The 15,149-nt window shown below is 37.7% G+C and overlaps 1 protein-coding gene across 2 annotated transcripts in view; it reads right to left on the bottom strand.

Moving 5' to 3' along the window:
- Positions 1-663: 663 nt before the first annotated feature.
- The window catches only part of LOC113051979 (furin-1-like), a 79,246-nt gene continuing 64,760 nt past the window's right edge, over positions 664-15,149 (bottom strand). For both annotated transcript variants that reach the window (XM_026216187.1, XM_026216188.1), the window contains exons 10-16: positions 12,900-13,000; positions 12,431-12,534; positions 12,065-12,182; positions 9,999-10,178; positions 9,777-9,901; positions 7,930-8,043; positions 664-4,315 (exon numbers count right to left, since the gene is read on the bottom strand). In XM_026216187.1, coding sequence (XP_026071972.1) covers positions 3,720-4,315; positions 7,930-8,043; positions 9,777-9,901; positions 9,999-10,178; positions 12,065-12,182; positions 12,431-12,534; positions 12,900-13,000 — 1,338 coding nt within the window. In that variant the 3' untranslated portion in view covers positions 664-3,719. The remainder of the gene's footprint in view (positions 4,316-7,929; positions 8,044-9,776; positions 9,902-9,998; positions 10,179-12,064; positions 12,183-12,430; positions 12,535-12,899; positions 13,001-15,149) is intronic.

Below are 15,149 nucleotides of genomic sequence, written 5' to 3'. Positions count from 1 at the left end.
CACACACACAGTGTGCTGCATTGGTGTAACATGCCCTGCACAATGAGTCAATGAGTTCAATGATCTAGGTTTCTCTCTCTCGCTCTTTCCAAGATATGTGCCTATACAGGTAAAAGTAAATCATAAATGCTCACATAGCAAACAGGATATAATAGAATGGTCATGATTTAATATTTTGGACAGTGATGATTCATAGGTGTTTATTATTTTTTATTTTTTTAAGTGAGCACGTGTTTTTGTGGGATTACACAAATTGTGATGCAATGTTGTACAAACCGAGGGAAGTCGTCTGGTAGTCCATTTTTGTCACAAAACAGAAAATGGGTAAAATATGTAGTTCTCTTTTCATTTTTTCAAGTCACATTTTAAACAACTGGTCGAGGCACTCGTTACATGGTTTCACATTTCTCAACCAAATGCATCCTTTATGTAGCGTAGACAGATCTTCCTTTTGTAGTCATTGCACACAACACTTCAACCTCAACAGGCAACAGGGTGCTAGACCTTTCTCAGAAAAAAACATTTCCAAGTAGAAACCTTTAAAATGTGTCATGTAGCTTTGTCGAGATCGACAAAACCCCACTAAAGGTAGTTCAGCATGGCTGTGGACTATAACTTTGACCTACAGGAAATACAACAAATGTGAGAGTTCACAAAGGAAAATGAAGTTTGCATAGATCTTTATTTATTTGTATAATCTTAAATTCGCATATAGACATCAATTAAATAGAAGGAAGGAAAAAAAAGAAGAGCAAAATAATCTTTAAATTACATGTAAATGACAATGCACCATTGATAGTACAAAAATAAGCCTCATTTTTATATAGTTGTCCTGTCTCAGGTAGTCAAACAAATGATTGGTGTTTTCTACTTGGGGAACTACATACATCAGTTGACTCTTCAAATAAAGGTGAAAATAATCCTATGACTCCAGATGGTTCTTACTTGAGGCTTAACACACACACGGAGGCAAAGAAACACAGAAACAAACACTCAAGCCCTTAAAGCATAATGCAATCATCGCACCATCAGGGTGAAACCCTATTGTGTGTGGCATTGGTAAAAACTGAAGTCATGACATGAGTTTAGACCACAACTGCAAAAATTTTAACAACCACTCGAAGCACTTTTATGAATGTGTATGACCAAATCAGTTAACCAATTCAAAACTGAAGCGAACCCAATTAATATAGGTTTTTTTTTTCAGGTCATATTATCAATCTAAGCAAGCAGATTTTAAACCTGTGCTCTTTGGTCATGCCTTCACACTCTTTAAGGCTTTTCCAAAACCGCTGTAACATGAAATCATTCCTGCAGGGAGCAGAACGGCTATTTTACAGTTTAGCACAGGGGTCTCCAAACTCGGTCCTGGAGGGCCGGTGTCCTGCAGAGCTTAGCTCCAACTTGCCTTTATTAGCTGGTTGAGGTGCATTTACTTAGGGTTACAGCTAAACCCTGCAGGACAGGGTTTGGAGACCCCTAGTTTAGCTAAACAAAAGTGTAGAGAAATTAATAAACATGTATTTTGAAAGTGTTAATAGAAAGTAGATTTAACTCCGTGTGCGTGCGCGTGTTTATAGATTATATACATGCAAAATTAATGCAAAAATTGTGGCCCTATTTACCCAAATTCATTCCATGTAAACTAACTGAAGACCTATGTATAAAGACAATTGTTTAGCTGCATAGTAATTTGCAGCTTCAATTTTCACTCTATACAAATAATAAAAGAAGGGACGAAAAGTTCCAGTTTGAACCTTGTTTTAAGAACCGTGAGAAACCAGATCCACAAATAACATTACTGTCAGGTCTCATCATATTTATCAGCTCTGAAACTGTACGGTGTTGTAAATGAAGATGTTCTGATCGCCTGCAGACTGTGTAGACGAGCCTTGATGTTTTCATTGTATAAAAAGTGTTTGAACTAAACTAAGGCAAGGCTAAAGATGATGCAAATAGTTTGTGTCCTTGTGTCCAGTTAAGGTTAGAAACAATGGTTTTGAAAAGCGGTTACTGCCAATCGTTTTGATAGATTATAAAAGGAAGCCAGAGCATCAGCATCACTCTGTTGGGCCTCTATTGCACAGATTCCATTGATAACATTGTAATTTTGTAAAGATACTGCATAAGACCAACATATGTGGATCATGTATATGTGATTCATATTAAAAAAACAAAAAACAAAAGTACTATATTCTGGGCGGATGATCTGACAATGTCAAGCGTACTACTACAAACAAACAGTTGTATGCAAAGAAAATGACCTGATGAAATGATTTGCATCTATAAAACTGCAGTGATATCTGACAGCTGCTCTGGTTGAGGGTCATCACAGCCCTTTCTCGAACTTATTTTAAAAACACACCCCTACTGTATAGAACAACACCTCTAACATCTGTATATCACAAGTAGATGATCCCCACAAACATGACAATATGGAGGTCAGATCTTTTCAGGATAGGCCTATAGCCGGGACCGTAGTATTTAAAACCTTGACTGGAGGACAGATTTAGAAAAGAGAAGAGCTCAATGTTGCTGAGCTGGCTCGGAGGGACTTCAGAGTTTTCTCCCGTACATGCGGTATGGTCAGAGAGCGCAGGGTTACTGCAGTTCACAGAGAAACACACAAATAAAATATTTACCATATTCACCTACTCATGCCATTTCAAACCTGCATGTGATCTTACTTCAAAAAAAGCACAAAAGACACTAAAGAATCACCAGAGCAATTCAGAAGCTATTTGCGTTCACAAATTTTGGCATTTTATATATAATATAATGTTATGGGGCTGTTTTATATATATATATAAATGACAATCAAGACAAATATTCAGCTAAATGGCAATTTCCAGATTCTATTTTCACCCTAGACTAAATTAAATGTTACAATTACAAAATAATGAACCACACTAGGTTTGATGCCATGATTTTGACCCTTTGATGAAAAAATGATGAGAATTTGAATGAGATTCTATAACAAACACAAAATACTTATGTTGTGCACAGACACACACACACACACACACAAATATAGATTTTGAGGCATTAGGACTTTCTGCAAAATATTTCTCAAGAAAATCATGCAGGTTTGCAATGACATGAGGGTGAGCAAATGATGACAGGTTTCATCTTTTGGAGAACTATTCCTTTAAACTGCATACTGTTCATTAAATAATCATGAATTCAGCAATGTATATGCTCTAGGGGGAGCAGTAATATGCGTGTAACACACAACACATCTCTGACCATGTAGAAATAGTGATATGTTCTTCTAAAGGACTCCCTGTGCAAATCCAGTGGATCCGACCCTCTGCAGCACTGACCGACTTCATATAAATGTAGTTTACACTCACACACTTACTCATCCACTGAAAGAAAAACTCGTGTTGTTCTCATATGCAAATAAATCTTCTCAAAATCTCAGTAGGCAAGAGGAAGAGACCAAACAATAATCATGTTTATTGTAACTTCAGGACGGCCCTGCGACAATTTACTCGTCCCCATCGCTTGTGTCTGGAAGCTTTCCATGTTGAGGCACCAAGAAGTCAACACCCAGGTGAATGCATGGCTCATATAACTACGACAGGTGCGAAAAGCAAACCAAAAGCCCCAGATGTGAGATATGTTCAGACTAACCCAGAAGGAAAACACACACGCACACAAAAAGAGACAACAGTGCAGTAGAGGCTAGAGAGGGGAGGAACATGGGCAAGAAGGGGTTAAAGAGCACTTTGTGTTTTGATGAAGGCAGTCCTCTCGTTGCGGATCTCGAATTCCTCGTTTTCAGACTCGGAATTGCCTTCGTCCTCCCGCCAAACGCTCGGGATGCCCTTGTAGGCAACTTCGGTGCGTTTGAAACCGAACCCGGCCAGTAAGCCGGGTCCAGCCCCCGCTTCAGCAGAGAGCAGTTTGTTCTGCATGCGCGTGTGCATCTGCAGGACGCTGAACACGGCCACAAACATAGCCACGATGAAGGCACAGCTGAGCACGGCCACGGTCAGCGGCAGTTGGATGGACGAGACGTCGCCTCGCACCTGAAACAGTCTGCCGTCTGGAGACTCACGGTGGATCTGGTTGGGGTGCAGACAGGTGCCAGAGACGGCGTCCAGGAGCCTGTTAGGTGGGCAGGAGAGGCAGTCCTGAGGTCCTGTGCTGCTGCAGCTGAGGCAGACGGGGTGACAGAGCAGGCAGGCGGGACGGAGGACGGACATCACCTCGTTGTTGGGGAGGAAGGTTGAACGGGAGCCTGCGGTGAAACCTTCTGGACAGTCTCTCACGCAGCCCGTCTGGTACAAGTAGAATCCGGGGTTGCACTCTGCATAAGGAAGAAACGGGCTTTAGTTTAGGCTTGAAAATAGTTCTAGATTGAATACAAGCTAAACTGTTGTGCTAAAACTGACTTGACTCCAAAAACCTAAACAAAAAGCACGTTTATATTTGGATGGTTGTCCATTTAAAAGGCAGAAAAGCAATGCTTTATTTTTTTAAGGGCAGCCGACAGTTTTCCAGTGTTAAATGCTGTACTTCATTTAAAACAGCGTTTTGTTCTTACTGATCGGTTTATCACCTCATCACTAACTGAGATACTATATACAATATGCAAATAAATTAACTTTTTTTTAATGTATTTTTTAAATTGGAAGAGAGCTGAACTGGATGATGACATCACGGAATCATCTATGAACTGACTTTAGCTGGAAGAATGACCAGCTATGATACTGACTTCTTGCATTATAGAAAAAAAAATCTGTTTTATGCTGTAAAGCTGCTTGGAAACAACCAGTACTGTATAAAGTGCTCTGCAAAAAAAGGTGACTTGACCTGGTTTCAAAATAAATATACATTCATAAAAAAAAAAAAAAAAAAAAATTCGAATATTTTTTTTAAGAAAAGTGAAATAATCAAAAATAGTGAAAAACTACTATTTTGTTTTAAACAAAATAATAAACTAATAAAAATGAAAATGAAAAAGTGCATCAACATTATTTGTAAAGCTTGATGACTGACTTACTGTGGGAAAAAAAAAAGATTGGATATGCACAGAAAAGGTTACCAAACATGTCAGGATGTATACATGCATAAAAGCTTTGAGGCCATACCTTTAAGTGTGTGCAAACCTATTTTAATATCTATTGCCTGGCTAGATGCACTTTCACTGTCTTATTTAGGTGGTGGTTTTTGCTTAGTTTTTTTTTTTTTTTTTACAAAATAAATTTTATGGTAAATCCACATTATGCCACAAACATATTTGCAAGAGCTTCATTTGTATTTAACCCGTAACATCCTTTAAATAGTACGCACAGTTGGGCAGCTTGTGTGTGTGTGTGTAAGAGGGAAAATTAATCCACCTGAGGACTGAAGCTAAACACTTATTTACACCTCAAATGCTGCCAGCCAAGCCATTAAGAAATATGATCCAGGAAATTCAGGACTTTTCAAAATGTGCAACACTACCTCATTAAGGACCCAGATTTGCTTGATGCAAGTCCCATGTTTGGAATGATTACTAAACCACCCAAGTCAGCATCTTCTGATAACTGCAAAGGGTCATCTACTAAATGACTTTTATTCAGCGCAAAATCCCTTTTTATGGGTTGTAGTGGTAACAGTGCTCAACACCTGGAGAGGACTCAAGCTGCGGAGCTCAGATTAGGGAAAACATGCATTACTTCATCAAAAGAGGACAGAAGAACGAAGAACTCCTGGATCACTCTTTGAGACTCATACGCGGTTAAGGCAACCCACCTGACATACACACACAAAGTGCTTTTGCTGATACAAACAATGCATATATATTTCATTTCAAAAAGCACAAAGTGGCCATGCTTCGCAGTCATTTTACCATGGTTAAGAGTGCTCTTATGTGTGGCGTAAAGTAGTGTCTAAAAGACAGTGTTGTTATTGCGAATTAAAACTATTTAAAATTAATTAACTGATTTTTAATTTAACTGATTTTTAATTAGCTGAAATTAAAAACTTTAATTTAGAGCGGCTTTAAAACTTTAATTTAGATGTTTTTTTTTATCTAATTGCAAAAGCACATAACACAATTACTAAAACTTAGTTAATTCAAAATATTAATAAATATTGCTTTTAACGAAATAACGAAAACTAAAATTAAAACTGAAAATATAAAAATAAAAGCAAATTCAAAACATTAACAAATTCAACAATACTATATAAATACTAAAATAACAGTGCTGAAAGCAGTTTAAAAATCACTGTAAGTCAGAGCCCCCTGTAATTTATTAAGACATTTGATAAAATATCAGTGATGTTAATAAATCAATACATTATAAAAAAAATTTTAATAATATTTAATAACATTTTCTTTTTACCCAAAATAATGTTTGAATTATTAAAAAAAGTAGTAAAAAAAATCAGATTTAAACTTTTTTTTTTTCATTTTTGACAGGGATTTGGCCTCAGACTATTGTGTCGTTTAGTTGCATGTAGCCTCAGTGACATAAATGGCATGTATCTGTGTAATCCAGCCCACCCAACATCTGTTCACTAACCGCCTGATGCATATTGTACACAAAATTGCTAGCTGGAAATTGGTAGTTGGGCTGGCATTACGCATCCTCCTTCCTCTGAGTGCACCAATCCTCCTCCAAATACAGTCAGTCCTCTTCCCAGGACGTCACAAAGAGTGCTTTTATGAAATCCAAGCTGGTGCTGTATTGTTGTATCAACAATTTCAGATAAATTTGGGATCTGTGGTTTCACAAAGAACCTTTAACATCAATGGAATATACTCACTATTCTAATTCTATTCTTAAAGAATAGCTAACTAGCTTTCTAATCTTTTTGTATTCTATCCGTTTTCTTTTTCATTTATTATACAATTAACACAACTTTTAACACTAGCTTGCTCTATTCTTTTTCTATTCTATCGGTTTTCATTTTATTTATGATATTATTTAAAAGTCCATGCTACGTGTACTGTGTTAACCTAACTGAGACTTGTTATAGCACTTATATACCATTGCTCTTTTTGTTGTTTTTGATTGCTTCCAATGTCTTCATCTGTAAGGATAAAAGCGTCTGCTAAATGAATAAATGTAATGAAAGGTTCTTTGCGGAACCAAAATGGCCTCACTATGAAAACACCCTTTTGAAACCTTTATTTTTAAGAGAGTGTAGACTGTTTAAACAGGCTTTAAGAAATGGATTTTGGGAGAGAAATAAACTACATACACCTCTGCCCATCACTTTACACAAAAACATTTAAGAGCTAAGACTTGACCAGCACAGCACTCTCAACACAAGCAAAAGGGACCTATAAAAACAGCTGCAAGGTCTATAGCTTTAGTTTAAAGCTTTCAATTAGTGGGGAGATTATCAGGGTCACATTTACAGTGTTACTTATTAATAAATGTATTATTGAATGTAATAAACTAAACATTTTGTAAAACCATATAGGGTCCATTTATTTGACCATAAACGACTGTCAGCATCATTACTCCAGTCTTCGGTCACATATTTACTACGTACTGCCTACTATTTCTTAAAGCTGGCACATAAAACAGAATGATGTGCATCTAATTATACAATGATGAACATTTCAAATAGTAGTGAGCTACACTGTTGTTGCATGACACTACATGATTAATTCAGGAAAAAAAATCTAAATATTAAACAAAATGTTGTGTAAAACATCCAAATATTTTAGACAACAAATAAAATAATGAGTCAAGTGCATAGTTGTGTGTGGTGCACTTTAGTTGTAAACTGCACATTTTGGCAAATGCATTGGCTCATCTAGGTGTCCCATGCATTAAAATGTGCATAATGTCCACAGCACACATTCGGCAGGAGAATGCATAAATATGAGCAGTATGTATCAGGTCTGAAAACAGCTTAGGACCGCTAGTAAAGGCACTAGTGGTTGCCAGGGGGCGCTCTTTCACCATCTCAAAGTCTTACCTGTGCAGATCTGGTTGAGGTCGTATGTTTTGCAGCTGCTGGAGTCTGCGGCTGAAGGGCCGGATAAACTAGAAGCTGTGCCATAGAGAACCAGCGTGAACTGAGTCAGAGTGCCTAAGACAGACAGAAAGAGATTCAACAATCTGACTCATGTACACAAGAAACTCACAGCATGAGAACAGTTGCCAGCTGTGGATCATTATGTCTGTCTGTGTTCATTCTGTAATCTCTCGCAATCAGAAGACTCATTATACTACAAGCACATTTATTCAGTCAGAAGAAGATGTCAACTAACAAATTAGGAACAACACAAGCAACCGACCTAAAGGCAAACAATATTAGCAGAGATGATTTCTTAAAAAAAAAAAACAGATTACTGATAAATTAGAATAGAGATGTTAAAGCAATAAGACACAAAAGGCAATGCATTAGTGATCTTTCCAAAGTAAAATAAATAATAAATAATAAAAATAAATAAATAAACATAACACATAACATTTAACACTAAATAAACAAACTTAAATCAAATATAATATATATAAAATAATTATAGCTGGTTGCCAAAGTAAATATACAATAAAAATTACTAAAACTTTACCATAAAAATACAGGGGAAAGAAAGTTAAATAATAAAAATAACAAACACAGGGCCCCTCAAAGCTTAATTTAAATGCAGCAAATCAATATATATAATAAAAAACTTTATTAAAATAAATTAAATATTTTAATATTAATTAGTGATAATAATCATAATAAACAATTAAGTAGTATAGCTCATTAGACCTGATACACACACACACACACACACACACACATTACATATACATATATACATATATACACATATATATATTTAATTCTGATTGATCTGCATTAACATACTTCAGTATAATGACCATTAACTGCATAAATGACCACCGTCACAGAAACTGATTTCCTGCATGGCTGAACTAGTTTCATGTATCAATGCTTGATCAACTTAAAAGCAATATTTACAATATTTATTAGCCATATTTAGTCTAAGTCAAATACAAAATAAGCTCCATTGGTATTCTATTACTGTATACAAGATACAACACCCTTTTTATTTTGACAATGTCGGATTGTACATTTTCACAAATCCATTTTCACAAATGACTAGGAAGATACAAGTTTGATCATCACCGTGCCCTGTAACGGCACACGAAATGTCCGAACACAGACTTCTTGTCATCATCGTTCAGTATCTCTGCTTCGACATGCATTAGATAGATGGCACACTTTGTCTCTACAGTCCAATAAAGTCAGTAGCTCTGTAAATTCTTAATGCAACAAAGAGAAATGGAGCAGTTGTGTTAGCGTCCGAGCGGGACTAATGAATGGGCTTTGGCTGGGACTTCCTTTATATTTACAGTGTTCAGGGGCGGCTGGAGAGTGTGATAGTGGGAGAGGGGGGAAAAACTCAGTCCTCTGATTTAATTATCCCTAGATTTAATTAATCAGGTTTACTGCAGAGTGTAGTGGAGGAAGACTAACTGACTCTGACATAAAAGAGGAAGAAAACAGGACTGGGCAAATCAGGTGGATGTGGAGAGAAGATACTCAACATTTCTGTAAAGTGTTGCATAGATTTATTATTATTTTTAGACCACAATCAATATTGGGCTCTTTAAAATTTTCAAGGCAGAGTTTTTTTATTGATCTTTTATTATCTTTTATGAACTTATCTATTTTATTTTTTATTATTTTTAATAGTAATTCTCATTTTTTATCAGCAGAAGTTGAACATGATTCTCCTGCATGAGCACCAGGGCTTGACACGAAAGCGGCACAAAAAAAAAGGAAACCTAAATGGATGGACAAGTTACCATAGTCGCTGATCCCACCCACGTTCTCGATCTCCAACATCCATTCTCCACGAGGGTCCTCGTCCCAGGAGTGGGTGGTCATGAAAGCCCAGTCACTGAAGCCCTCAGAGGAGTAATCGTGAGGTCTGAGAAAGAGAGAGGCAGAGAATGTTACCCTTAACTGATTCAGCTATGCTCTATTGGAGTATAAAGTGTGTGGATGTATCCCTTTCAGGTCCTGACCTGGGTGCCAGCAGCGTGGAGCGGGTGCCCTGTGGGCTGATCAGGTAGATGGCCAGGTTTCCTCTGCGGTTGTAGGACAGGGTGAGCCGGGCTTGAGCATGTTCTAATGAGCTCACAAAGTTAGCCGTCCCAGCACATGCATCCACATTCATCTTGATCACCAAATGACTCCCAATATTCCTAAAAAGAGGAAAAAAGTGTTCTGACAGTTAAACCACATTGTGAAATAATATTACAATTTAAAATAATAGTTTTCTGTCTTAATATAAATTTTAATTAAATGTATGCATTTAGCAGACACTTATCCATTCAGTTTTTACCTAACATGTGTTCCCTGGGAATTGAACCCATAACCTTGTGCTACTAACGCAATACTCCACTTGAGCTACAGTTACAAGTAATATATTTTAAAATATAATTTATTCCTGTGATGCAAAGCTGTATTTTCAGCATCATTCCTCCAGTCTTCAGTGTCACATGATCCTTCAGAAATCATTGTAATATTCTGATTGGCTGCTCATTAATCGCTCTCATCATCGTCCAAGTTGAGTTCTGCTGCTTTACAATTTTGTGGCAACTGATGCATTTTATTTCTGGGCTCTTTGTTGAACCGAAAGTTTACAAGAACAGGATTTATCTGAAATCGGAAATGTATCAAATTAATTTTATATATCCTTGCTGACAATCCTACGGACCACAAAAATGTGAGATCAGCAAAATATTCGCTACCAAGTACCAATCTAGCTAAAACACAATCTTAACACTAGATATCGTTCGGATCATCCTATAATAATGAGCCATATATCATCCACCAGGTGAACATTATTAGTTCAACTGCTTATAAAATAAACAGCACACACCCTCATGGCAAAAACTGAGGTCTCAAAAGAAAGCATAAGCATGAATCTTAAATTAATTTCCAAAATTACTACACCAGAAGTTGATATGTTAAAGCGATGTTGTGAAAGCTAAACTGTGTTCACTTGTACATAGCTAATTAACAGCTTACTGAATCAGGAGCGCTATATAAAAACACTGCTACAACACTGCTACAAAAGTGCAAAACACATTCCTGGTCCAACAGAAAGGTTCAGTCAGGTTAAGAACTGTGCCATCGAGGTCTGCTACAGGAGCCGGTAGGCTTTTGGCACTCTAAACCCAATCCTATAAGGAGCTTAGAGCAGCCCGGCCCTGCTCACCAGAGACAGGGTTACACTGGAAGAGCAGCTTAAATCCAGAGAGAGAACGACAGGCTACAGCTTCTGACAAGTCTCGAGGAATGAAGCGTATCCCCTCTGTGCGCAGGAAAGCTGCAGCATGTGCAAGACTTCAAGTCGGAGATGTCGTGAGCGAAAAATGAAGAAAAATACAGCAGAGATGGATTGAGGCACTTTGCTCCGTGACTTCTGCAACCAGCATGCTACAATCGGCTTTGCTCCAAAACCCCTTGATCTTTCCATAACGTTGGTGAACCATAAAGGATGACTGGAGGAAGGGATAAAAAGAGGGTGAGTTTTTAAGAGCGAGAGACCTGATATGCTGGAACAGAGGACGAGATTGGCGGAAAGGTACTTTGAGGGTCAGTCTTGAGATCCAAGATGTCAGCCGTGATGGAAGTGTGACAAACGTGGATGTAACTAGGTTATCCTTTAAACACGCTCTGTGTGCACTGAAGCATGGTTCAAGTTGTGCAATTTAAATATGATAGACCGTCAAAAGTGATGTTTCGCTCCCACCTCGCTTCATATTCCCATTTCCTCTTGCACTCAATGGCCTTTTTAGCAGCACAAAATTTAAAGGTAAGGTGGTGGATTTGGTTCAAAAACATTTTTGTTATGCTGGTTGGAAGTGGGACTAATGCTGTCAAACTAAAGGTCATAGCTTGTATTTGGACTTGGTTCTAGAGTTTTATGCCATTTTTGAAGATTGGCAGCCCCTGGTCACCGGATGGTTTCACGGTATATAATACAGCAGTGTGAACATTCGATTTGGATGGACATAAAGGTGAGAAAATGATGATGGACCAGTCCCTTTAAGACTGATCTAGTATGGACCGTTTATCCTACCTGGGCTCAGACACCAGGGAAAGGACACATATCCGCTGAGGTCCAACATTAGTCCAATTCTTTGCAAGAGTCACAATGGCCCCAGCATCCAGCAGACCATATCCATAAGAATGACTTACTGCAGGAGAGAAAGAGAGAGAGAAATCAATACTGTTGAACGTAACTTTAGAACCAGTTTAAAAAGGCCATAAAAAAGTGAATTAAAGAGGTTGGTATCTTTAAAAGATCCGAAGCGCTTTGCAGACAGGTACAGGCAATGATAATGTTATTGATCGAATCACAAAATGTTCAAGTAGCTAGAAAGTGGAAAGACAAGCCCGAGCGAAAGGAAAGGGAGTGATGATAAGCCATGAGATGGGCTTTTACCTCTGCGACCCACTCCATTTATCTTCCAGTCATTGGTGGTGAGGTGGGCAGGGTTGGACGTCCTCACAACCAGATGCTGCATGTCTCTCCAGGTCAGGTTTTTACTATGGAGAGAAGTGTTAGTGCCTTTCAAATGGGCGAGATACTTGGTGGAGTGAAACACAAAAGCTTGCATGCTTTCCCTAAGATAATCTCTCCTGCCCGTTTGTAAAGGTCACGGATAGCTAACGGTAGAGTCATGAAGGTTATATTGTTGCCGGTGAATTAATTTAAAATGATGCAGATGTAAAAGCCGCTCAATGCATGTGTTTGATCCAAATGAGATATTGAAGGTTAACTCCAGTCTGCCACTCTAATGGGCAACTTTTTTTTTTCTTTTTTTTTTTGAAAGCCCCGGGTCACTCAAATCGCTGATAAAGAAATATGATCTCATTTGAGGACAGGACAAACCATGCTTCAGATGACTTACTTGGCCTCGAGGGCGAGGGCGATGATTCCTGCCGCCAGAGGGGCCGAGGCTGAAGTGCCTGTGTGGGAGTCTGTGCACTTCTGCCTGAGGTCTGTAGTGACCTGAAACAGGAAGCAGAGAGAACACATAGCATCACTGATATGACGGGAAAATCCAATTATTCCAGATGGGAACACAATACCAACATTGTACTGATAAAAGCTTAAAGAGGTCTTGAAATGCATTTTTTATTATTTCAGAATGTTTCCTGAGGCCAGGCTTCTCACACTTTTCCATTTCAAAATTCCATATTTTTCCAGATTCAAGTTTCCTTGTAGAGTTTTCAGGCCATATTTCAGTGAAAAATTAAATGATTTAGTGTGTAAAGATTAAAAGTTCAAATTCAGGCATTTTGATTATTATAAACATAGCTTTAAAAAGGACAAGTGAAATGTAAGTAATAAAATAAAGAACAAAGAAACTTGTTATCTAGAACAAAAGAAACTTGTTATCTAGAACAAGTTTGTTAGTCTGCATTTACACTTACAATCAATTTAGACTTCAGATTTTTTTTGTATCATCTGCTGTTATAGTTATCAGCATGACAATAATCACAATTTTGGATTCAGCCCTGCATTTATATATTTGATACTCCCTTTATAATCAATGAATCTCTCTACATTGCACGATGTCTTTACATTTTGTTGATTAAAATTCAAGGATTCGTGAGTGTGCAGAACTCTGAAGCACACTGAATTAAGAAACAGTACGGAGTGGTTTCTCATTAACTTAAGCCCTATTTGGACGGGACTAGTTTTCTAGTTGTTTCTACTTGTTTTGTGCATCTGGGCATCATTTCGGATTGATTGCCATTAGTATTATTACACAATAAATTATAAATAGCAAAACAATGGTAATGTGTGGTTTCTTTATTTTAACTTTTCCTCTTTTTTTGGTAGTAGGCTAAACCCATGTTTAATTTTCATAAAGTACATTTGTAATTAAAACATTATGTAACAGTGCATAAATGAACGCGAGTAATCTTACCTGATGCTGATATTACAATACCCAGTATTAACGGTTTAAATAAACTGGATCTTGATTTTATTTTTATTATTATTATTATTATTATTTCTTTGCCGGTAAGCAAATATCAAACATGCATGCGGTAAGAGCATATGGGAATTCACGTTGGCCAAAACACACGAGGAAACACATTGTGAAATAAAATATCACCGGCAATCACAGACATTCGCATTCGGACGGGATTAGTTTTCTCAGAAGATCAATGAGTTTGCATCAAATAGTTACATTTTAATATCTGATCTGTAGTGTGCATGTCAAACGCTAATGGAAATTTTGATTTCGTAATACATGAACTTTTTTAATTATCTCATGTGCTACAGATATTACTGCTACTTTAAATCAAGAGAGTTGTTGAGGCGCAGTGCTATTACTTTGATCAAACTGATCCTCTCAATGGTTTTTGATGGAAATTTGGGAGAGGAAAAAAAATGTGTCTGGGGACAAGGATTTCATAGAAACTTGGGAATTTGGCTCTTTCCACTTGGACCAGTAGGCAACCACACAGAACTTCCTAGCAACTGCATATCAATGCCTTGGCAACAAGTCTTGCATCAGCATCTGCATGGGCAAACACCTCTTCACATATTCTTCAGGAATATATAAAACCCCCATAAAAACTCATTCAGCTTCTGCCCGTTAAGTGACCAAGGAAGTTGACATTTTCGACATTGCACAGCACCATTAAGCCCTAAGGGTCACACAGACAGAGTCAGCACAATTCAAGACTAATGCAAACATAAAAGGGTTGATGGGTGACACTTAAAAAGCCAGACGATGCAGGATGTGCAGTGACTGCGACAGACCTCCTTGTGTGAGACTAATTGCTAAAAATGGCAGAGAGGCTGAATGACAGGAGCGATGAAAGGAGAATTCACTTAAAACATGGATCTTGGGAGGCCACAGGAGAGGAGCATTGTCTGACAGAGTCTCTACAGTACAGGAAACAGCAGGTATCAGGCTTCTGTCCTTTAAAAGCACACCTCTGTTGTGAACACTAGTGTCTGTGTCTTGAATGCAGGACAATAAATGAGTCAGTCAGGCAAAGTCGGTTTATGAGAACAATGCTTTGGTGTGCACTTCGGTCGGCACAGAGCCGGGTAAAGAACAAAACAAAACCGAATGAAAGTAAAGAAAATGTCATGCTACGACAGTGATGAGCTGTTGTTTTGAATCAAAGGGATATTT

Source organism: Carassius auratus, chromosome 32 (assembly GCF_003368295.1).
Source record: "Carassius auratus strain Wakin chromosome 32, ASM336829v1, whole genome shotgun sequence".
NCBI classification, from domain to species: Eukaryota; Metazoa; Chordata; class Actinopteri; order Cypriniformes; family Cyprinidae; genus Carassius; species Carassius auratus.
The sequence above is the reverse complement of the archived record's forward strand: the minus strand, read 5'-3'. Positions and strand labels throughout refer to the sequence as shown.